Source organism: Mastomys coucha, unplaced genomic scaffold (genome assembly GCF_008632895.1).
Source record: "Mastomys coucha isolate ucsf_1 unplaced genomic scaffold, UCSF_Mcou_1 pScaffold13, whole genome shotgun sequence".
Taxonomy (NCBI): Eukaryota; Metazoa; Chordata; class Mammalia; order Rodentia; family Muridae; genus Mastomys; species Mastomys coucha.
Window position 1 is genome coordinate 58879905 of NW_022196895.1, and position 24271 is coordinate 58904175.

The 24271-nt window shown below is 44.3% G+C and overlaps 1 protein-coding gene across 9 annotated transcripts in view; it reads right to left on the reverse strand.

Annotated features, from left to right (window-relative positions):
* Positions 1–24271, reverse strand: part of Piezo2 (piezo type mechanosensitive ion channel component 2) — a 388432-nt gene that overhangs the window by 47571 nt on the left and 316590 nt on the right. For all 9 annotated transcript variants that reach the window (XM_031365853.1, XM_031365850.1, XM_031365855.1 and 6 more), the window contains 12 exons: positions 23024–23200; positions 22602–22727; positions 21098–21298; positions 19487–19691; positions 19269–19370; positions 18076–18241; positions 15087–15330; positions 11840–11936; positions 10712–10871; positions 6574–6663; positions 4188–4309; positions 3118–3189 (listed from right to left, as the gene is read on the reverse strand). In XM_031365853.1, the coding sequence (XP_031221713.1) occupies positions 3118–3189; positions 4188–4309; positions 6574–6663; positions 10712–10871; positions 11840–11936; positions 15087–15330; positions 18076–18241; positions 19269–19370; positions 19487–19691; positions 21098–21298; positions 22602–22727; positions 23024–23200 (1762 nt within the window). The remainder of the gene's footprint in view (positions 1–3117; positions 3190–4187; positions 4310–6573; positions 6664–10711; positions 10872–11839; positions 11937–15086; positions 15331–18075; positions 18242–19268; positions 19371–19486; positions 19692–21097; positions 21299–22601; positions 22728–23023; positions 23201–24271) is intronic.

Sequence of the window (24271 nt, forward strand, 5' to 3'; positions counted from 1 at the left end):
TATATGGGATTGCAAACTACGAAGGCATCTCTGGGGTGAGGTAATGTGATGTTTAAAGTTATAATTTGGACTTATACCTCATAAGGTAACATGAAACCTTGGCTTGTTTAACCCTAGTTGCTTGAATGTCACTGGCTATGGTCAAAAGTTGAACCATTTCATATACAGTATCAGAGTCTCTGAGTCTTCATTCGAGAAGATGCAGAGTGAACGAATTGGGCCTTATATCCTTGAACAGAAGCACTGTGATTTGTTACTCATGTTTTGAAGGGAAAAAAAACCAGGCCTAGAGGATTGGGTCCAGGCCCGAGGGAATCGATGCAATACAACATAAGATAATAATAAGCAAGAACAAACCAAAATTACAGCATTACATTTGACAGTGAGGGAGACCATTCAAGTAATGCCTTCACTTAAGCTGAGAGATTTTGCAGGGAAGTTTTTGTGGACTCTATATCACATGGCTTATTGGGACAAACACAGGGCATTATGAGATGGAGCATTTACCCTCATTATAGGCACGAATACCAACGATAGCTAGAGTTGTATTCAATCATACCTTCTATCAGTTTTATTCATAGTGTTGAGCCCAAATGATTTTCATCTCAAGCACTGATGTTATCATTAGTAATATCAGTTTATTATGTAATATTAGTTTATTATGCAAACAAGTGGAACTGCTACACTTAAAACAATGAATTTTTTTTCCAAGTCTCTTAGTCCTTTGGAAAATATCATTGGAAAATATTGTCGAATATTTTCTCTAGTGTATGCTGTTTGTGATGAATTAAAAAGTACATTGTACAAAGTGAAGTACAAGTATAAGGTAAAAAGTCCACGTACACTAGGGCAGATGAAGACATTGCCCAGGCTGTGTCCAGACACAAAACACAGATGTTGGTGTCATCTGTGTCATTGATAAATTACTTTGTATAAAACTAACTTTTAGAATTCTACCACTGTGTCCACAGAAACTTGACCCTTTAAGCTGGATATGTGTCAACAAAGCAAGGTTAGGTAATGAGTAGGGTCACACGGAGCTGATACAGAGACATACTCCAGTGGGAAGGAAGGTATCATTGAACAGCAATAATGCAGTCCTGTGTGTGTGCATAGGTTTGGAACTAGCAAATTTGCCACCATAGCGTGTGCGGACATCTTTGCTGCTAACCAACCATCTTAATGAACATTGTTACCAATAGACACTGCAACTCCACTTAAACTCAGCAACTCTCAGAAAGGATTCGAATGCCCAGCCCAATCACTCAACAGATAAAAGCAAGGTCCTCTAGTAACATTCTTCCAGATCTAAAGATAAGCGCTGGAGCATGAAGAGTTAAAAACAGTCAAGGACACAGTCCTCCCCTTTCGTTCCTTTCAAACTTGGAAAACGTTATACAGAAGAAATTTAGTCCCACAAGTAGAATACGGTTCCAAACCATGTGTTACAGACAGCTCTCCATTATTGCACTGTAATATGTTGTAACAAGGCACACAGAGTTGATTATCAGAAGAGTTTGATATAATGAGGGTGAAATGAATGAGAAAAATCTAATGCCATTAACCATCACTGGGAGCTGAGTTGTTACCAACATGGAAGGTGATTATCAAAGACCATATCCAATTCTTTTGAAATGAGTTAGTTGCTGAATCGGAGAGATAACCGCAGTCACTGCGGTGGGAATTGACCCACTCAATATGAGGTGATTTATGAAATGGATAGGTCACATTAAATTAGCAAAGGCCCTTTAAAAACAGAAAAGTAGGCACAGTTTACTTGTGACTTGATAGGATAGGCATTTAGTGTTGTTCACATGTTGTTAACCTGACTAATATAGCAATGACCCACAGACAGAGGAGCCACATTGGAGCTCAACTTGAACCTTCGAACGTGGGCAGAAAATTAAGTGGAATTCACTGCAACTCTCGCATTCTTTTTTTTTTTTAATTTTAACCATACTGCTGAAATTAAATATTAAAGGTTTAAATCTAATTAAATCCAAAGATAGCAAGCAAATTTGAACTTTCATGCTATTTAAATTGCCTTGCTGATTTTACAAGACAACTTCTGAGGTGAGAGACACCAATTAATTGCAGGTGGTGGTGACAGTCATGATTCGGGATGGAAAAGGCTATGATTTGTGTACTTGTCTAATGGCTTCCTCCTAGCAGGGTTGCTCTTAGCACTGTGTGAGTTTCTTTGGCTGATCAGAACAGTTGTGATTGTGGACATACAGCGTAAGCCTCAAAAGGGTGAAAGATACTACACATTACTTTCAAGACAATAACTTCTCACTCTTCCACTTTACCTATGGAATCCAGAAAGACTGGATTGTAATGAGGCCTTCCATTATAAAACCATTGGCCAGTACTGGCCTTTACGGAACACATAGAGCCAATGGTGTCCGCAACCACACATCCATTTGTATCATCAGAAGGAAACACACTGTAGTTGATGTGGCTAACAGATGCCGCTTTCCTGGTTGCTGTTAGTAGGGCCACATCTGAGCCTGGGCTGCATTCTGGGCCTAGGTGTTTGGGGTGCTGATTGTTGCAGGATCATTTTGAGATTTGGAGGAATTTAAGTGCAATGTAAATGCCTTTCAGGCTCTCTATCATCTGTATACTAAACACACTTCTAAAAACTCTTAGAGGCAAATGAAATCAAAGGTCTGGGAAGACAGGAGGGAGGCTCATTGACATCCACACCCAGTGCCTTACAAAGAGGGTCACAGACACTTTTAACAGAGCAGTCATCCTTCAGAGTCCCAGTTGGGGCTAAACGTATCCTTCAGGGTCTTAAACAACACATGGAAAAGGAGCAGAGCTCTTGTCCACAGATTTAGATAGCACACTTCCTTCTTTGCTTTCTTTATAATACTCTCTACATCCTATCTTTGGTTTGCTTTAGCCACCACTCTAATTTCTCGGGGGGGAAAAAAAAGTCCACAGGGCCCAGGGACCCGTTAGCACAGCCGTGCTCTTACACTCTGACCCCCTATCAAGTCACAAGGGTCAAACCATGCATGGGACACACGGGTCATAGGGAGCCTGAATTCTGGTCAAGGATATAAGGGTTAGAACTGATGAGATCGGAAGAGGATCAAGGAAACCTACTGGAAGCATGATCAACCCAAGGCCGCCACCACTGCTTTTTTTTGCCCTTGGCTTTCTGTTTGTCTGCTTCTCCTAAAATGAAATACGTCCAGACATTAATTCTTAGGAAGTGAGCACACATGTTTTGAAAACCACGCTTTAACAACTCAAATCATCAAATCTAGGTAAAGTTGCAAAAACACATCAGAGGCCAGGAAAAGGAAGTCACTAACTATGAAAGCCCTCATGTGCTAAGAGACCCCTGTCCAACACTGAAGGTTCTTAATAGTATGCGACATGTTCACTCTCTTCCTAGGATCGGAGGGCGTGTGAAGAAATACCAGAAAGGAAGTAGTCATCAAAAATGTGTCTTATGCTGAAATTTTTTTTTCATTAAATTAACATGAAAGAGTCATTGCCCATTTTAAAGAAGTACTTAGTGGTAAATAATCCATTAACATGCACCAAGCACAGGATAGGACTTTTTCTTTTGATGACATCAGTACATGATTGGAGGACAGCTACTACTAATGTAGAGATTCTAGGAACTTGAAAGAGACCATGCATTATTTTTTTTTTTAGTTCCCCTAAGTGGAAAAACATGCAGGCTTCTATACAAGACTATTAAAGCTATCGTTTTATAAATCTATAATTAAATATAATAACACATTCTATGTTTCACAGTGAATTCCTTATAATGAGTTATACCTGGACTTTGAATTGTAACTATTCACAAGTGACATAAAGTGAGCATGCATATTTAATTTTTATGTTTCCTTCATAGACACCAAAGGCAGCGCATCTAAAACCTCTTCCCTAAAGGAACAGATTAAGCAAAAAAAAAAAAAAAATGCCAATTTCTTTAGAAATAGGTCTGTGAGCTAAACCAGGCTGTGTTCATTAAAGGCATGATGTTGAAGAGTAGATGCTTGCAAAATTATTCATTCACTCAATATGTACTAATGAAACAAACATATCTAGTCACATTGGGAGCTCCTGATAGCATGAAAATGAGTGGTGCTTTACAGCCCTACCAACAGCATGCCGTTATCAGATGTCAAAACACTCGGTAGGATGGGAATTTGACATACTTTCATCATCTTCTTCTGAGACTTTCTGGATGTCCTGGCCTTCCCCTGACTCCTGGGTCAAGCTCAGCATCCTCTCCTTACCCTTTTTGTACTTTTGTTGCCGGGCTTTGATGCGATCCATCCTATAAATAAGGCAGTGTTAGTAACAATAAGAGCATATGCGCAGTAGTCATGTCATAGCCAGCACTGTAGGTGTGTATTGTGGAGCCAAATACATGAGCAAAATGGTCAGTTTACTTTGAAGTACTTAATGGTTAGGAGAGCATAGCTTATTAGCAATAAATAACTCCAACACACACACACACACACACACACACACACACAAACACACACACACACACACACACACGGTGGGGGACAGGGAGAGGGAGGGGGAGATGGAGAGACACCATGGTTCTCTGTGTTTCATACAGATCCTGGGGGTTAGTAGTACACTCAATAGTCATTGTGCTAAGGTTAGCCCTTGATATCGGTTGCCATTTTGTATCATAGTCAGTCTGATTACAGCATTTTATAACCAAAAGTTTTACATTTTTTGTTGTTGCTTTTGTTAATTTTATGTGAATGAGTGTTTTACCTGCATGCATGTATGTATGTGTACCATGTGCATGCCTGGTGGCTTCAGAGGTCAGAAAAGGACATTGGATCCCCCTGGAGCTGGAGTTATAAATGAGTGCTGGGAATAGATCCCAGGTCTGCTTGAAGATCAGCTGTACTCTTAATGGCTGAGCCATCTCTTCTGCCCCAGCTTAGCATTCTTAACTAAATACAAAGGGTCAGGTCTCACTTATGGGAAATGAGAGAATACTCTAAATGCAGAAAAATTCTAAATTTGTTCACCCACTATGTGTGAGCTAGAGAGAACTGCAATAGTTGCACCACACTGCAGGAATATTACAGTTTGTGCATTCACCTTAGGTTTCTGTGTAAACAGTCACACCATGGAATAATCTACTTTATTTAAGGGAATACCTTCCAAGGGAAGCAAATTAAGAAGTGAGGTCAAGATGGAATGAAGCTGCTCTTACGAACGCAGGGGACTTCCCTGGAAAGATGGGACAGGGTTTCCACTTTCTTGAAAAAAGTATCTAGAGTTCAAAGTCTCTGGATATTAGCTTTTAAACATCAACACTCAAAATAAAGATGTTTACCAGTTATTAGAAGTTCCACTCATTGCTAGAAAATTCTTTACAACTCAACTCTCAAATTGCCTGAGTCCTGTCAACTCACCCCTGTCCCATGTCAGCTCACCCCTTCCCCATGTCAGCTCACCCCTGTCCCATGTCAGCCCACCCTGTCCCATGTCAGCTCACCCCTGTCCCATGTCAGCCAACCCCTGTCCCATGTCAGCTCACCCTGTCCCATGTCAGCTCACCCCTTCCCCATGTCAGCTCACCCCTGTCCCATGTCAGCTCACCCTGTCCCATGTCAGCTCACCCCTGTCCCATGTCAGCTCACCCCTGTCCCATATCAGCTCACCCTGTCCCATGTCAGCCCACCCCTGTCCCATGTCGGCTCACACCTGTCCCATGTCAGCTCACCCTGTCCCATGTCAGCTCACTCCTGACCCATGTCAGCCCACCCTGTCCCATGTCAGCTCACCCCTGTCCCATGTCAGCTCACCCTGTCCCATGTCAGCTCACTCCTGAGCCATGTCAGCCCATCCTGTCCCATGTCAGCTCACCTCTGTCCCATGTCCGCCCACCCCTGTCCCATGTCCACTCACCCCTGTCCCATGTCAGCTCACCCCTGTCCCATGTAAGCGTCAGCCCACCCCTGTCCCACCCAAGATGGTGGTGTAGGAAAAGTATTGAGTCAAATTGGGGAGAGACTTTTCACACTATTGCTGCTTCCAGTTGCTGTGGACCCTACATGTCTGAGGGCAACCATTCTCCTGCACATGCATTGTATTATTTCAGAAAACGCTTCTGAAGTTGACTCCATGTTGATTTCCTGGATCCAGAAATGCAGTGAGCACCCACGAGTGCTTGGCTTGGAGCAGTGTTTCTTTCACTAGTTTATCAGTCTCTACAAAAGCTCATAGGGACAACTGTGCACTCTAATTGAACAACACCAAATGGTTAGAGACCTTCAATGACCAGCTCAGGACTCGGGATTAAATAACTGAATTTATGCTGTCTCCCTGCCTTTTCCCAAGACGACACCTTCCCCACACCCTGGAGCTGCCATCCTGTTAAACTGCCTTCATCTTCAGCATAACACGGATAGCGCATCCTCTGACAGAGGGATCAACACTCACTATAGAGTATGGACCCATTCCCTTCATTGTTAGACATGCCTACACTCTTCATGGGTCAGAGCTAAGACACGGTTGAATGTACTGATGAAAAAGGGGGCAGAGAAGCAGAGGGAAGAGTATCCTTACTGTCTCTTCAGCTGGTCCATGGATTTTTTCTCTTCTTCAATTCTTGCCTTTACAGCTTTCACAATTGTAGCCTGGAAAAGTTCAGCCCCTCTGAAATAAAGTTGGGAATACAGAACAAATCAATAGTCTAGCGGCTGGTCAACTTTTCCTGAGAATGATCACAGGTCATGACATCCTTTTGTGAGGTTGACAGAAGATTCCTGGCTGAAGTCACCTGCTCCTTCTCAATGCTCTTTTTGAGTGGCTGGAGAAGGAAGAAAATAGCCCGTTGGGATTAAGTCGGCTGTCTGACACCCTGAAAGGCCAGTGGAGAAAAAGTGGTTTGCTTTTCAAACACTAAATGATTTCAATTGTGTGCTACACTGCCACACACACTCGTCTACTCCAGTCACATCCAAAATATCGGGGATAAAATCCTGATAAAGGATAAGAGGCAATAAGACCCCAAAAAGGGTTCTGCGCCTCCTGGATTTCAGACTAGTCGCTGGTATCCCCTAACTCAGACGTGTTCCAGATTAGTCTTTCCAGTCATCAACACGGCCTCATAATTAGGCATAAAGGTACCCCAAGAAATGACTCGTAAATGGTTAAGATTGGACATTGTCTCCTGGCCGACACAATGTTTCCAACTATCCTAGTCTAATACATACTAGAGAGTAATGGAAGGACTTCCACTCAAGGACATTAGCTAGAAGTGTTAGGTCAGGTCGAAACTCCCCACTGCCTGCCCCGGGCTAGAACCAGAGAATTAACAGGAAACGCTAGATTGAAATCTCCTGGTCATTGCTTCCAGTAGAACCAGAGAATTAGCCTAGGAATATCAAAATACCTCAACAGGGAGGGCTCCACTCCTCTTCCTCCTGCTTCACACCTAGCTACCAGACCCTGCTGACCTTGGTGTGGGTGTCACTTGCGTAGGTGACTTCAGTCTTGTGTCCCCTGCTGTAACCCCCATCTGCCTACGTGATTCTTGAAATTTGCCCTGCTTACTGTATGCTACTTAAACCTGCTTTTCACTAGCACGAGGACTGGGAGAAGAAGAAGGACTTGAACTAGGACAAGGATAAGGACTAGCACTTGGACTCACAGAAGGACTAACACTAGAACTTAGATGGGCTAGGACTCAGATTCATGCAATCCGCATTCCCCCAGGCCCAGAGCACTTGGGCCCGGGGGATGCAGTACCAGTCCAGAGGAGATAGCTGCTGCTTTAGACCCAGTATGTTACAGATAGCCTCAGATGTACCTCAACTATTGAGCTGCCAGATTTACCATCTCTCTTTTGCAATGACTGTAAAAGTCTGATGCCATTTTTAAAAAATACATTTAGATCTCATACTTCATGTGTCGTCTCTGCCATCATTTCTTTGCCTACACCTTGTCGACCTAACTAGGACCCCGTTTCTCCCGCGGGTTGAGGGAGGCCCAGATTGGCCGGCCCGCGGCACTACACAACATGCACAATGCCACACTTGCATTTCTAGATGAATGCTGGACTCTGGACTCAGCAAGCACTCTGCCCGCTGAGTGTCTCCCCCGAGACATGGGTGTTCTTCCTGCATATTGATAAACACACCGAAGCTCTGCTCATCTGAGAAGTGAAAAGAGGAGCCAGCTTCACCTCATGATTTCCTCTGTATACCCGGACATTGTTGCCAGTGCAAAGACAAACCTTTGGGAATGATGTCACTGTGACTGCATCCCCACCCTCCTTCTCTTACTCTGCCCATTCTTTAGTTTGCTTCTTGGAATGGAAGGCAGCCTAGTTCAAGCCATGAAATTGATAACGCTTCCTTGACAGGCTCTCACAGACTCCCAGATGTTTCTTATGTCACACTCACTACTGTTTGAATGTTTGTGTCATGTTGACATCCTAATGCCTGAGTGACAGCATTAGGAAGTAGGGTCTTGCAAGATGACTAATTTATGAATGGAGTGAATGTAGTAGGTAAGGTCCAGGAAGTCTCTGGTCTTTTCTACCATGAGGGAACATGGTGGAATGGCTATAGATTCTTACTGGCAGCCCAACACTCGCCTTCTAGCTACCAGAATGCTGAAAGATGCATTTATTCTATGAGCAGCCTCCCTGCCAACCATGCTTCTGTCATGGCAATGCAAAGAGTCTAAGACAATTCTATCCCATTCTGACATCTCTGAAAATGATAGACTGGTCACAAAATATTATTATACTAATAAATTATAACATTAGTATTTCAAGTTAAATGAAGCTACAGTTTTCCTATAAAACGAGAGTAGAACATGTCTCAAGGTTCCATGAATTTAAGGCAGGTCCCCACTATGTTTTTTTTTTCCCCTATGTAGTCCCAACTCAGGTGACAAGGTCTGGAATCCCATTCATATAAGTGAACTCCTGAAATAAAATTTGTTTTCCTGACAGGGGAAAGAAATGAAACCCATGAAATTGATGTTGTAAACACCTACACTTGTACATATGAACATTAAGTTCAAAGGCAGGATTTGGTCATTTCATATGGGAAATTATCCTAATGCATGTTAGGGAGCAAACTCTTTGGATCCTCTGAGCAATGCCAGTTTCTCCAGACAAGTGCATCCGTAGCTTCTGTCCTCTGCCAGCAGTGGCATGCCTGTTGGTAGCATCTACTCTCCAGTCTTTTCTAAACCCAAAGAGAGGAGGCAGGAACAGGTGGAAGGGTGGAGTCCAAGGAAGGATACTTGACAATGTAAAGTTGCCCAGAGAAGATAATCAGGTGAAGAGCAGACGAGATGAAAGGGACAGCAAGAGTGGGCAGGACAGGGCAGAGGACTAGAGAGGTGCTAGGTTCGGTGCTCAGTGTCTGAGCTGTTTTGGAGCTACTCCACTCTTCTATTAATGGCCATATTAATGAACATTCTTACTAACAGTGTGTGAGGGTCCCTTCCCACCACATCCTCATCGGCACTGAGTTTTTTGGTTTTTCAGTCGGAGCCATTCTCATGGGGGTGAAATGATGTCAAACTGTAGGTTTTTTTTTTTTTTTTTGCATTTGGCTGATGAGTTATGAGATTGAGTGTCAGTGCCTATACTTTTGGGACATTTATGTTCTTTCTTTTTAGCCCAACTTCCCCCTTTTGTGATGCAGAAGATCAAATGTACTTTTCCACTGAGTTGCATCCGATCTCTACTCCTATGTTGCCTCTTGGGGTGTGTCTATTCAGATCATTTGCCATTGTGTGACTCATATGTTGCTATTATTTATAATGAGCCTTAATCAGCACTAGAGCTGGGCAGATATCTATCCTCTATGCTATTAGAATCTACTTTCCTATCTATAACCCTGAGTTATTACTTACTATGTTTCACTTGGGCTGCTCTTAACTCCAACGGGCCAGCCCTCAGGGCCATGTTTTTTTTTTACTCTTAACCTGTGGCAACTTTTTCTTCCACATCACCTTCCTCCTCACACCCACATCCCCAGGTCTCCTCTGACCCCTCAGGTTTGGGAACTCTAACTTCCCCCATGTCTCTTCTGCCCAGCTATTGGCTATAGGCATCTTTATTCACCAATCAAAATTAACTTGGGGGCAAGGTCACACAGTGCCACTTGGGTCTACATGAGGATCTCTCCTCTCTGGAGCAAACAAGTCTTGGGGGCCACACTTAGCCTTACAATACACAGCAAAAGAGCAAACCTCAATGCTCACAGAGTTTCTTGTTAAGACTCTATTTTAGATGCAAAAGGACTGGTGTCCAGTCCTTTAGGATGTGTGTGTGTGTGTGTTTGTATGTGTGTGTATGTGTATGTGTATGTGTATGTGTATGTGTGTGTGTGTGTATCTGTGTGTATATTCAGGGCAAGTTGTCGGTGGAGGTAGCCTGACCCACCTGGGTGCCAGGATCTGGGATGTGTGTGTGTGTGTGTGTGTGTGTGTGTGTGTGTATGTGTGTGTATGTGTGTGCATGTGTATGTGTGTGTATGTATGTGTTTATATGTGTGTTATGTGTGTGTGTGTATGTGTGTGTATGTGTGTGTATGTGTGTGTGTGAGAGAGAGAGAGAGAGAAAGAGAGAGAGAGAGAGAGGGAGAGAGAAGGAGAGAGAGACTTCTGTAAGCAATGTCAGATAGAACAAGCAGTAGTGCATTCAAGGCAAGTTGGCGGTGGAGGTAGCCTGACCCACCTGGATGCCAGGATCTGGGATGCTTTGATGTCGGCCACGACATGCAGGAAATAGTAACTCATGAAGACTCTCCTCTGTAGCAGGAGGAACGCAAAGCAGATGCTGTCCCAGATGATCCCTGCCTCCCCACTGGGCAGCTTGCATCTGGAGTCATCTTCAGCTGTGACACAAAGCAGGGGAGAACCCAAATGTCAATGAACACCTGTTTCTGTCCTCACTGTTGTATAAAGTCTACACAGCCAGGCTCCGGAAATCCCACTGGCCCAATAGCAGAACTCTGATGTTCTTATTTATGATCTAAGTACCTCATAAGCAAAACTATACTCTCCAAGCCTGAAATCAGCATGAGGGGGCCCAGGTGCACTGCTGACACTGGGAGGCACAGGGAAACCCCTGGATATTCTTTCTTCAAGGACTCCCCAACAAGAATTATGGAGAAACACAAACTGGATGGCAGGTGAAATGCTCTAATGTAGAAGAGTCCCACCCAGAGACAACTGAACACAGGCTAGTCTATTAGAAGGTGGTGGCAGCATATTTTATACTAAGAAGCAATTTCCAGAGACTAGTTTAGTCCTCCGCTAAGCACAGCCTGAGTTCCAAACCACAACCAAGAGTGCATTGTATCTAAAAAGCCTTTCTAAGCATCAAGGAAGTGCATAGCTGCCATGACCTATGCTTTTAAGCTAGAGGCGAATGGCAGAAACAGCATTTCCCATTGTCTCATGGGGTAAAATCACCCCAGAAATTCTAGGGTTCTTCCCAGATGGCTTTCTGATTCCAAAGTTCTCTTGGCTTCTTGAGAGAGGAGTCTGCAAACCTGAGGTCCCCTGAGGACTGTCCATTCTAACTGGAGCAACTACAGCTTGAGAAGGTGGCTGGAATTGTTCTTAATCTTACTGGGGAAAGTACACAGAGGCACCATTACTACACCCATGTGGTGGGACTTCGGGGTACACCCTGTGGTTCATCACCCAGTGTAGCTCCATGGTTTCCATCTCAGGGCAGAGTTGACTCTACTGTCATCTCATTTCTTTGTGTTTTCCTCTAGGCTTTAAGTCAGAACCACACAGCTGCTCTTTCTTTCTTTTCTGAATTTCTTCTCCCAAAGGGCCCTCTCGTACTTACGCATTTGATAGCCTTTCACCGTGCAGGCCAGGCTGAACGCTTGGATCAACCAGCAGCTGTTTCTCACTAGCGCACCGATGTATCCACAGGCTCCTATCTGCAAACGAAAGGAGGGAGGCAAACCTGAAGCTCTGAATCTAGAAAGCAAAGTTGATGTCTAACAAATCCACTGTGCATGAATTCCAACAATTCCATAGGGTCCTGCAGTATCTAAAATAACAGTCTCCATATAGGATCCAATCCATAGCATTAGCTGTTTGGAGAGCAATGTAAACTCAGGAGAAATTCCTCTCAGTGGGAACAGAAAGAGAGACAGTGTGATGCTTCTGCACTTAGAAGCACTGATCTTTACAAAGAAAGCTTGGCAACTGTAGGACAAACCTTTACCCTATAGAAATGCACTAAGACAAAAGTCTTTGATTTGGATAGAATTATTTTCTCATAGGTCACATGACTCAAACTTACAGTGTTCCCCAGAAGATCACCCTAGATCTAAGCTTAAGAGTAGAGTTCTAGAGCTGAAGGGTTTGCAGCCCCTTAGGACGAACAACAATATGAACTAACTAGTACCCTCAGAGCTCCCAGGGACTCAACCACCAACCAAGGAGTATACATGGTGAGACTGATTGCTTTGGCAGCATGCATATAGTAGAGGATTGCAAAGTCGGTCATCAATGGGAGGAGAGGCCCTTGGCCCTGTGAAGGTTCCGTGTCCCAGTGTAGGGGAATGCCAGGGCCAATAAGTGGGAGAGGGTGGGGTAGCAAGCAGGGGGAGGGGGGAGGCAACAGGGGTTTGTTCTTGTTGTTTTTTGTTTTTTTCTTTCTTTTCTTTTTGGAAGGAAAACTGGGAAAGGACAAATCATATGACATGTAAATAAAGAGAATATCTAATAAAAAATAATAGAAAAAAAAAGAGTAGAGTTCTTAGGGCTGGTACATGGCCTTAGTGTGTGATACATTGTCTTCACATTCATGATGCAACATTCTAGGATTTAACCAACCTTGGATAGAAAAGTTGCTGTGGGGAGAGGCCCTGTATCAAATCTACACATGCTTTTCCCTGTCATTGTCCCTTTTAGAGTAGTAGAGCATTCATTTGTGTATTCAGTGTTTGTAGTGTATATTTATATATCATCTGGAGAAGATGTAAAACATACAGGAGGATATATGTGGGCTCTATGAAAATGGTGCAATATAAGTTAGCTGAACGTCTAAATATTTGGGAGTCAATGGCTGAAACCAATCCTTCAGAGACACCAAGGGAAGTCTGTGTGCATGAAGGCTTGTTTGACCAATCCTCGTAGTAAAGAAGTCTTTCCTGTTGGTTTGTATGTGGTTCTTCCATAGTTACAGATTTCTTATGCCAACTTCCAATCCTGAACTAGGTAGGATTAATCCTGAACATTAACCACCACTAGTCAACACATGCATCCTATGGGGTTAGCTGTACACATGGCCCTTGGACACGCAAAAGCATGTACTCCCCAAATAGCAGTGACTCAGCTTGGAGTCTGCAGCCGTGAAAATGAGTGTGTAAACCTAGGCTCTAATCCCATGCAATCAAGTTTTTGTTCTTTTCCCCTGGGCAGGGACTGATCTCCTCTTCCATCTTTAGAGACTTTTCAGTATCTTTTTGTGTGACTGTCTCAGTGAAAGCTACCTCCTGTGTTTTCTAAAAAAGATAGCAGAAAAGCACATTCTGTTCAGTCACCCCAACACTGTGACCATTGTCACCAGTGACTGCATTGCAATGATTCATAACAAAGACTCCCTTCTTCCCTTTCAAAATGTGAGCATCTCAAAGCACCTGATTCCTACTGCTATCTGGATGTGAATGGATAGATGGAGGGGTAGATGGATAAATAAATTGGTGGACAGATGAATGGACGTATGGCTGAATAGATGGGTGTGGATGGATGGAAACAGGTATGTATGGATAAAAGCATGGGAGAATAAACAGATTGATGGATAGATGGATACACCTATGGGTGGGTAGATGGATGTAGTGACATTGTATCCATGCATTTTCCAGGATCAGTCTATTGGAGCTTTTCCCATGAAATCATCTTCAGAGCGAGCCTCCAAGCAGCTGTCCTGTCTCACCTCCCCCACCAAAAAACTATTCCCAACACCCCTCTCTGGGAAAATTTGTGTTAGTGAACTAAAATTCTTAAGTAAAGCCAGTATATTGTCAATTAGAAAACTAATCCTTCAATAGACTGTACACAAAAATAAATAATTCAACTCTTCGTGGCTATACGTACTTTCCTAGATCCTAATTACATTGGCTCACATGAAAAAGTCTTTTTTTAAAAAAAGCCTAATGGTTTGACAAGTGAATGCCTAGTGAGTTCCTTCCTAAGAAGGTAGTCAGGGAAGAAGTAGGGACCATCACAGCACTGTCCCGTTAATGCATGACCGACCCACCACAGCCATGAGAAGCAGGCAGAAGGCTCATCAGTTGTAACCCTGTGGAGAGGCACTAGTACTTTCTGCTTAGGAAGGTTGTTGCTTAAACTCCCTGTAGCACTAAGACACCAGCAGTGGCACAAGGGATGGTTGTGATGCTGGAGTTATCCCTGAGCAGGATGCATTACCTGTAACATTGGGGAAGGGGGGTAAAAGTTATACCTGACCACAGCAAGATGTATGCACATGGTTGCCCTCCCGTCCTCATCTGGATGCCTGCACTCAGAACTAACCTAGTCCTGAATTTTTTCTCACATCTCTGGGTACATAAAATGTTCCCGCACCTAAAAGCCCTTTTGATCTCATTTCCCACACACACGACAGGGCATTCCAGAAAATACCTTAATTTGTCCTACAGCCTATAATTTTTTCTAGGTGAGACAGTTCCTTTTTGGTGAGCATGATAAAACTTTGGAGGGTTCAGTAACCCTGATTCAGTCATAAAAGGGCCACTTCATAGCAGCACGATTGAGAGGCACAAGCTTGTTCCTCAGGAAGGACAGGATTTTAAGTAGTCGATCATTTTAGATTTTATTTGTTGAATGCCTCTTATGGTGTGACCTCTTATGGTGTGACACCTCCCCTCCCCAAATGGGGGAAAGGAGCAGGGAGATTCCCTTAACACTGTAAAACCAAGAGTGGCAAACAGCCACGGAAGCCTGAACTTGCAGTGTCTTTTAGGAGTCACATGTGAAGCTGGGGCTTTTTAGGACCACTACGTGGACTGTTTCCTCTCACACGGAAACCACAAGTATGTTCCGTAGCGGGAAACACTTACTGACAATATATTCTTCATGGTAATCACAAACACGTTGTATGCAATCAGCCAGTCCCAGTAGCGTAGGATGCTCTTGATGGGTTTCAGGAGCAGATCACCTCCAAAGAGCAGGAAATAGAAACAGGCCACCAAGTAACCCATGCAAAATATGCTGATCCTGGTTGTTCCCGTAATGAAGATGATGGTGAGGACGAACCAGAAGAGGTAGCTGAAGATGATCACTTTGGACATGTCCAAGTAAGATCTGCAAAACAGACCCTGGGCAATACAAAGACAGCAGCAACACAAGGGAAGCCAAGAGCTCTTCTGTAGGGAGGGAAGCCTCTTTTTTTTTTTTTTTTAACCTTGAACTACCCACATTATGCAAAACATGTGCTGCGCTCTGTGCATCCCATTGCCTACTGCACAGGAAGCCCCTACATAATCAGTCCTAGACAAATAGGTAAGTGGAGAAAAACCACCGGAAAACAACATTTTTCTGCCTACCACTTGAATATTCAAAATTCTCTTTGCCCTTTCTATGAGAAGCGTGGCTAATGTGGTGGTTTGAATATTCGTGGCTCAGGGAGTGGCACCATTTGAAGATGTGGCCTTGCTGGAGTAGGTGTGGCCTTGGTGGAGGAAGTGTGTCACTGTGGTTGTGGGCTTTAAGACCCTCATCCTAGCTCCTGGAAGCCAGTCTCCCCTTGTTTGCCTTTGAAACAAGATGTTAAGCTCTCAGCTTCTCCTGCACCATGCCTTCCTGGATCCTGCCGTGTTTCTACTTTGCTGATAATGGACTGAACCTCTGAACCTGTAAGCCAGCCCCAACTAAATGTCGTCCTTATAAGAGTTGCCTTGGTCATCATGTCAGTTCACAGCAGTAAAACCCCAACCAAGACAGGTAATTATACAGTGAAAACCATTCCAAGATATAGGCACCTCCTGCCTGGCAGGAAAGTGAGCAATGGGTTACATTCAAGGAACTAGAAATTTATATCATTATATTACAAAGGATGCACATACTACATATGAAAAATTTCACTAGGGGTGAAAAAAAATCTCCTCATAGATGGAAGAGCAGCTCTGATATTCTGCGTCTATGTCATTGGGCCCATTCTTTGAGGGATTGTGCATCCCCAGTGGCTTTACTGATGAAAGGTGAGACTGGAGTATAAGACCCAAATTTTTCTACAATAATTAGCAGCTGTGGATACTTCCAGAGCCTGGGCTTCAGGTGGCTTCTGGCCAGCACTCTTCTTTGCTTGACCACCCCTTCACTGAGAGTTTGTTCTGGAAGCTTTTCCTCTTGGGTTTAAGAAAAAGGGTCAGAGAATAAATTCTGAATTCACTGTTTGATTAATGGGCTACAACTCTATAGGAGGCTAATAAATAATATCCATAATGTATGCTCTGGCTTTTCGAGCAGTATTAGAAAGAAAGGCATGTCTTACTGCATTTATCAAATAAACAAACTTTTGACATTGCTGATTTTAAGAATAAAATAAAAAATTTTTTTTTCAGAATTACTGTAATCCTTTCTTTAGTTTTCTAAAATAAAAGCAGGAGGGCCACGGTTGTGATTAGCAAGCCTGCTAGCTTTTACAGAGATAAAGTGGACGGTGACAGTTTATACCCCAGCCATAGGTGGCTGCAGGGGTCAATCTCTGGTATGGGTCAATGGAAGTAAAGTACTTGGAATGGAATCTGATGCCTAAAGCAACCAGGCAATGGAAGCTAGTTAAGTAAGGCATGCAGGATACGGGCTCAGTACAATGTCAATGGGGAATGGGGACAAGAACAGAATCAGTTAGAAGGACTTTGCCCCCTGTGCTTACACTTTAGATAAGACAGGTTCTTAAAAAGTGACAGCTGCTGAGGAGCAGGTGACACATGCCACCCATCTCTGGAGTCAGACGTTGGGGTGCTCCACACAGATGCCATGTATCCCCTTAAGGCTGCCTGTCTACCGCTGCCCATATCTTCCCAGCAGGAGTGGAGGACAAACACTAACACAGGAGGAGGCTCAGGCCTAAGTCACAAAGCCAGATCCCACAGTGTTCTTAGACTGCAGTGGCCAAAGAGCTTTCCAGGATGAGGGGAGCTGGGGAGCCTGACTCCAGGCAGGCCTCTGGATGAAACTGTGACTGGAAAACCCCAACATACAGAAGGAAGGCACCAGGAGAGGAATTGGGCTGGGTTTGCAGCAAAAATCCCAGAGAAGCTCGGGAAGGTAAGGCTGAGTGTCACCTGACTGGGAAGAGGGAGGGACAGATGGAGCTGTAAAGGAATCCAACACAGGGATCAGGGCGACAGGGTATACGGACAGAATCACTCCAGGAAGCTCTCAGGGCTTCAACTCTTTATTTAGGCTCTTGAACACACAGGTGAGGAAGAGGTAAGATGGGAATGATAGAACTGGTGAGAAGGGATAGGGATGAGAGATGATGGAGAAAGAAGTGAGGGAGAGTTGTGATGAGGAGGGACAGGGATGGGTGTGGTCCAGGAGGAACAGGGATGAGGAAGGGGGTGACTAGGTAGGAGTGATCAGGGTGAGGACTACAGGAGGGAGAGATAAAGATCAGAGGGGGATGAGGAGGGATGAGAATGAGGAAGTGTAGTGGGGATGAAAGATTCAGGATGAGGAGAGACAAGTAGTAAATAAGAGATGTGGGGGAGAGAGTGAGTATGAAGGGTAAAGAAAAGAGAGAGGGAAAGTGGGGGAGAGGAATAAGAAGTTGGATGGAGGAGGAGGACGGAAGGTAGATGAGGATCTGAAAGGATTCTCCCCGAAGGGATGCCTACTGGTATTGTTGACCTACTACAGTTTCTGTTGGAAGAAGAGACTGAGGCCTTTGATGGCATTCTGTGTGGACAAGAGGGACAGAGAAGTGTAACTCAGAGGCTCATCTACTTCCCCCGTGGTCCACAGAGAGAACTGCAGGAAAGGGGCAGCTCGGATGACACTGCACACCAAGACTGCCCCTAAAGAGATGGAGCTGCCATTTACCTGCAGTGGATGAAGTCTGGTACAGGGTTATGCTGGCTGAACGAGGCTGCGTCAAGGTTCATGCAAATCTCGACATTGTCGCCGGCCATGATGCGGACAGCTGCCTTGTTTTCGTCCTCAAAGATCTGTCGTTGTAAGGAAGCACACAGGAGCAGCATGAAGTCGTCTGCCGAGAGACAAAAAGCAGCCACTCTTCAGGTTCTAAAATACCACCACACACAGTCACCACGGAGCCTGTCGGAGCCTGAGCTCCTAGGTCAGTTGTGTCCCAGAGGAGCACGCCAGTTTCTAAGGTTGGAACCAAGTCCCCCGTCTCCTGATCTCAGCATGGGGGCAGCAGAGTGAATATAAGGTACGCAGGGCTGGCATGGGTGACATCTGGATGCCATCACGTCCAAATGCTAGGCGCCTACCTCCGTGGATCTTGGGGTGTGGAGCGTTTTCACCTAGAAGTGCTGAGGAAGCCAATGGAACGCTGGCTAATCCTTTCACGTAAGCGAGACATTCCTCTGCTTTCTGCTCACCAGCTCCTTTGCACTTGCAACCAGACTTTTGTCAGTGCTCACACCTAGCGTGTGCTAGAGCAGGTGGCAGTGGCAGACAGGTTGTGAGAGATCATGAACAGGGCTTTGAGACCCTCAGAGCAGAGATTTCCTGGCCAGGTCTCTGGGCCACTCCCAAAGCACAGGCAGCTTCCTCGCTTTTAAAATCAGTCTGAACCTTCTGAGGCAGGGAAGTCACTCTGGAATTTTCCACCGTCACCCCCCTACTGTCCCACTGCTCCACCCATCCATTTGCTCCTTGTCCTAGAAGGCTTTGCGTGCAGCTCTCCTGTGACTGACATCTGAGCCCCGCCCCCTAATGCTGCCACAGCCCTGTCTTTCATCTCGGTCTACCTGCCGTGGGAGCTGGAAATGGAGTCAACTTGCAAAGCTCTCTCTCTAGCCTGTCTATAAAGAGGCAGGCATATGTGAATAGAGGCGTTGAAGTAAGTTACTTCGATGTTGATTTATGCCTGTTGCAAATGGAACTGAACAAGTAGAAGCTATTGGTAACTCAGAATATGAATACATAAGACAAGCTTCAGGGGGGGAAGAAGAGCTATAAGAGCCGTGATGCCTAACACTTGAAAAATAATGAGCAAATGTAAACCAAATACCTACGTCCCATGGTCCCACAGTGGAAACACTTACAGACAAGAAACACAGGGTTGGGCCGCACGATGAAATCCGGGAAGTACAACCACTTGATGATGTTATCATTGAAGTAGGCTCCCTTGAATCTCCATGGATAATCTGCAAGGGGCAGGGATGAGCAGGCACAGTCAGTTCCCTGGTGCCTCTCTGCACATCTCAGTGGTCCACCGGCTATGGCTGTTGCTAAGGGGAGATGCTCTAGGTAGCAGGCTCACCTCGGCAGGGGGCGGGGGGGATGCCGATGCAGACAAAGTACTGGAAGGTGATGATGCAAGCCAGGAAGCAGCAGTACTTGGGCCAGACCTCAGCAATGGCTTTTCTTCTGCGTCGATACAAGACACCGATCAGCCAACAGGCATGAATCATGGCGTAGAAGTCCATTCGCTGTCCAATTACATTCACTGACATTAGGAAACAGGTCTGTGTAAGGATTGTTAAGACACAAGAAAGAGTGAATCAGAAAGAGAAGTGACAACAGAGACCAGTGCTTCTTAGTCTAACCTGACATTTTATTCTATTCTTTTTTTTTTTTTTTGGAGACGGGGTTTCTCTGTACAGCTCTGGCTGTTCTGGAACTCACTCTGTAGACCAGGCTGGCCTCAAACTCAGAAATCTACCTGCCTCTGCCTCCCAAGTGCTGGGATTAAAGGCGTGCGCCACCACTGCTCAGCCCATTCTATTCTATTCTAACCTGGCCTACTTTCTAGCCAATTGGTCCTTTATCTATCATCTTGCTCTAACACTTCCTTCTTCATTTGTGTCCTGATGGTGACTCTTCTACTACCCACTCCCACTCTCATGTCTTATCCTCTCCTGCCCAGCTATAGGCTAGTCAGCTCAGGATCTAACCAATCAGGAGGTGAGAGAGAACAACATTTTCCAAAATACTGAGTCATACCAAAGTCCGGGCTGCAACCAGATCTCTGGGTACAGAAATCAGCATTTCAATGCACGGTGCACAAAAACATCCCCCAAATTCCCTGCTGAGTGTTTTTCACCACGAAGATAGAAACGCTGTGTGATTCCTTCTGTGAGAACTGACTGTGCCTGTCATAGTAACTGCTTCAACAGAGTGGAGGGTGGCAGCTCCCGAGGTCCTTGGGAAATATCACCATTGCAAATTTGTTCCCTTAATTCCATCAGATTATCTTTATTGAATTCCACTCTTCCACTTACTCTGTTGCTATTCTCTCCGCACCATTTCAGGGCACAAGAGTTCACCTCTCCACCAACCAGAGTATACCTGGAAGGAGCCATGACTCCAGATACGTATGTAGCAGAGGATGACCTTATCTGACATCAGTGGGTGGGGAGGCCCTTGGTCCTGTGGAGTTTTGATGCCCCAGCGTAGGGGGATGCTAGATGGGTGAGGTGGGAGTTGGGGAGTGAGTGGAGAAGCACCCTCATAGAGGCAAAGGTGAGGGGGTAGAGGGGGATGGGATGGGGGACTTGTGTAGGGGTAATGGGGAAGGGGGAATCATTTGAAATGTAAATGAATAAAATGATTGAAAAAAAAAAAGATTTCACCTCTCAGCTTACACATTCAAAATGAACGAAAAGACAGTAAAGTCTATTTAATAAGAAACCCAGAGGATCATGGATATATTTATGTTTCGATGGCTCAAGAGACCTAGGGACTAAGTGCACTGTTGTGCAGTAGAGTACTGGCTCCTGCTTTTGAGAACTTGAGCTAAGCTGACCCATCACTCTCAATGGCTTCCTGAATCACAAACTGGAGTTGTGTGACCTTCAGTGACCAACTAGCCCAAAGGAAGGATTTAAAGGTTCATGAAAAGAAATCAAAGGCATGGGCAAGAAAAACTCACCTCTAGGCCAAACTTGTAGAAGAAGTAGTTTACAAAATATTTGGCACAATTGATAAGCCCATCATCTAGATGTAACCTTGTGATGTCATGAAAGATAGTTTTAGACACTGGAGCAGTCAGGTTGTTTCGGCCTCGATAGTACTCCTGATGGCGGTAAACGGTGACTTCAAAGGCCAAAATCGCCAACATCAGGAGGTTGTTCTACAAACAGCAAGCAAGAAAACACATCTGTGTACCCTAAAGGCTTTGTGATTTGGTACTTCTGAGCAACTGTGTAGTAAATCGTTGCTTTTGAATTCCAGATGTCTCAAGAAGCAATATTATATTAGATGTCAGCCATACTCAATATACTATTGAGCCTATTTCTCTGCCTTATTCACTGTGGCCCTATCCTCATATGGAAACGGGGCTAACTGTTGTGGTAATAGGATCCAGACTCTCTGGGCACGAGACTGTGGCTGCTGTTTCTACTTGCTTGCTAAGTGCATGCCTCACATCAAGAGAGCAAGCAGCACTGAGGACTCAGAGGAAGGCAGTCTTGCCTTGTTTTCAACCCTTAAGTGCGAAGCAGCTCAGGGACCTCTGGGAAAGCCACTGATCTTGGACAGGATGGCAGTTGGAGAGAGAATCTATTGCCTCTGTAGGCTTGCCAGAGAGAGCGGTGAGTGGAGAAGCAAGTTCAAGATGGCAAAGTGCTGGTCAAAATAACACTCATGACAAGAGTACTGATGAGTAGTAACAGGTGGCTTCCAGTTCTCCAAATATCAGTTTATTTTATCCTGACAGTTATTTGGACAGTGACTTTTTAGGAGCTCTAGAAATTACAGAATGGGATGTTTCATCCATTTAAAATGCTCAGGTGCCCAGTGGAAAGATCTCATCTTGTCAGAGATTAGGACAATGACTAAGGTTGCTTGAATTATTCATGAAAGTACAATGTACGAGAATGTACAAGAGTCTAATGGTCTTGTTTTCATTAAGTTTCTATGACTTTTTGACTAAAATATGCCGTATTTTTTGTAATATAATATGTACTCCTTATTAAACATTCAAAAGGAAGGAATTGGCAGCAAGTATTTCCTGCAGTGTTTTTATGCCTCCTTCTCACACATAATCATTATTGATAATTTGATAGACTTTATTTAGTGTTCTTCTTTGTGTCTTCTAGAAAAGATAACACAATGTAAAGTATTATAAATTTATAGTTTTTCAAAAATCTTCACAATGTATTTTGGACCTGCTTCAGGTCTGACGTGACTACCAACTTTAAACTGTAATGGTGCCTTGAGAAGCTAGTGAAGGCATTGGTTGTGTTTCACTAAACTGAGACTGCTTGAGCACTTTTTCTTCAGCACAATATAATATGGTTTTACTATTTAGTCATTTTAGATATAAACTAAGAAGACAAAGTTCCTATCAAAGAGGCCATTAAGAGTCTAGGGAGGGGCATGAATCACAAACTCTAACTGTGCAGAGGCCCACCTGAGGCACCACAACACCTTACCCTCAGGTAGACGAGCAAAGGGGAGGACTTCCTTAGGCCAACCCACTCAGTGGGATCAACAGGGGCACTGTAGAGAAGAGACTTGTTCAACTCATGAAGGGGTATGTTGGTTTGATTTTCATTGGGCTGAAAAGAAGACAAAAGAGGGTAAAAATCCCTTGTTAAATTTTAGAGCGTGGGCTTCTCCTCTTCAGCTTTGATCAAAGGGAGTTTGGAGGGGTGGCAAGGTGAGGACCCATTTCAAGTGGGGAGGATTCTCAGGTTAGAAGCAGATTTAGGTCTATCACAGGGCCAGAATTGAGCTACTGTGGATGAGATGACTTATAAACTAGACTGGATGTTCTTGATGAGGTGGCTCCCCAACTATCTCCCTTGGTCCTCTTAAGGCCAGTGAGGAAGGTCCCCCCAATTTTGAGGCTCACCAAGGAGCAGTTGACAGAAAAGTTCTCAGGCTTAATGGTTTGCAGCTGGTACAACATTTTGCAGACGATGATCACACATGTCCAGACAGTGCAGACACTGGAAGCCACACGACGGAGTTTGGCATAGGGCAGAGCGAATGCCCAAGAAATCAAAAATACATAGTTGAACAGAGACACCTGAAAACACAAAATCAGAAATGGGGACAAAAAATACATGGCGTGGCAGGACAATTACAAGACAGGACGGTGTGATTCCAGTTCAGCCACGTTTGTCTGAGTTCTTACGTGTCAGGTACTGTCTTAGGTGCTGCGTGTTGCAAGGGTAGAGAGATGCTGTGGTCTTGGAGATACTATATCTCACAAACCAGACAGACATAAAACCAGATAGAATCCATATAATGTAACAGTAGCTAACTTATAAGTGTGCCTGAGCTTTTGTAATAGCATCCAGTCCAAAGAAGGCATTGACACAACGCTAAAACAGGCTATGAAAGAAGCAAAGCACACTCAAGGTGAAGGATGCAGAAGCAAAGGATAAAGGCAAGAGGTAGTGTGATGCGGATAGGCCATTGGACATCAGGAAATTTTAGGGCTACTCATAGATGAGGATGGAGATGTAGCTTCAAGTCAAGCTTTGACTGGTCCCTTTGAACCATGAAATGGCACATGAACTCATGCTGCAGGAAAGAGAGTTTACATCAGAGAGTTTGAAGGGAAGATTCGCATTATATTTAAATACATGCCACAGAATTAAAACGGGAGAAATGTAAGGGCTAGGTTAGAGGCCAGAGCCCAGCTCTATAGAAGCTGTGGAGGTGTGGAGTTAGGGATTCCATAGTTACATGCAAGCATGTGGTTCTGTGCTTGCATTAAAAAAGACACATACTGGACTGCCTGGGAAGTAAACTTAGCTTGATTTGATAGCCAATTGGTTTGACCATGGCAGGTTGTTCAGTGGAGAAAGTGTGAGACATGACAGCCATTTTTTTGGGGGGGAGGAAGTATGAGTAGGTGAATTATCACTACTGCAATATGAATGACCAAGAATATGCTGACATAAGGGGAAGGACAATGAGTTCAGATTGACTGTTGGCTCTGGGATGTGCATGTATTTATCAGGCAGACAGATCTAGTCAGTCTCTAGGTCTAGTCAGTCTCCATAGCTTACAGTTCCTTGATGAAAACAGAAACACCATTGTCTTATGCAGCCACGAACCATGTTAATTTATTTTGATACTGTCTTAGGGC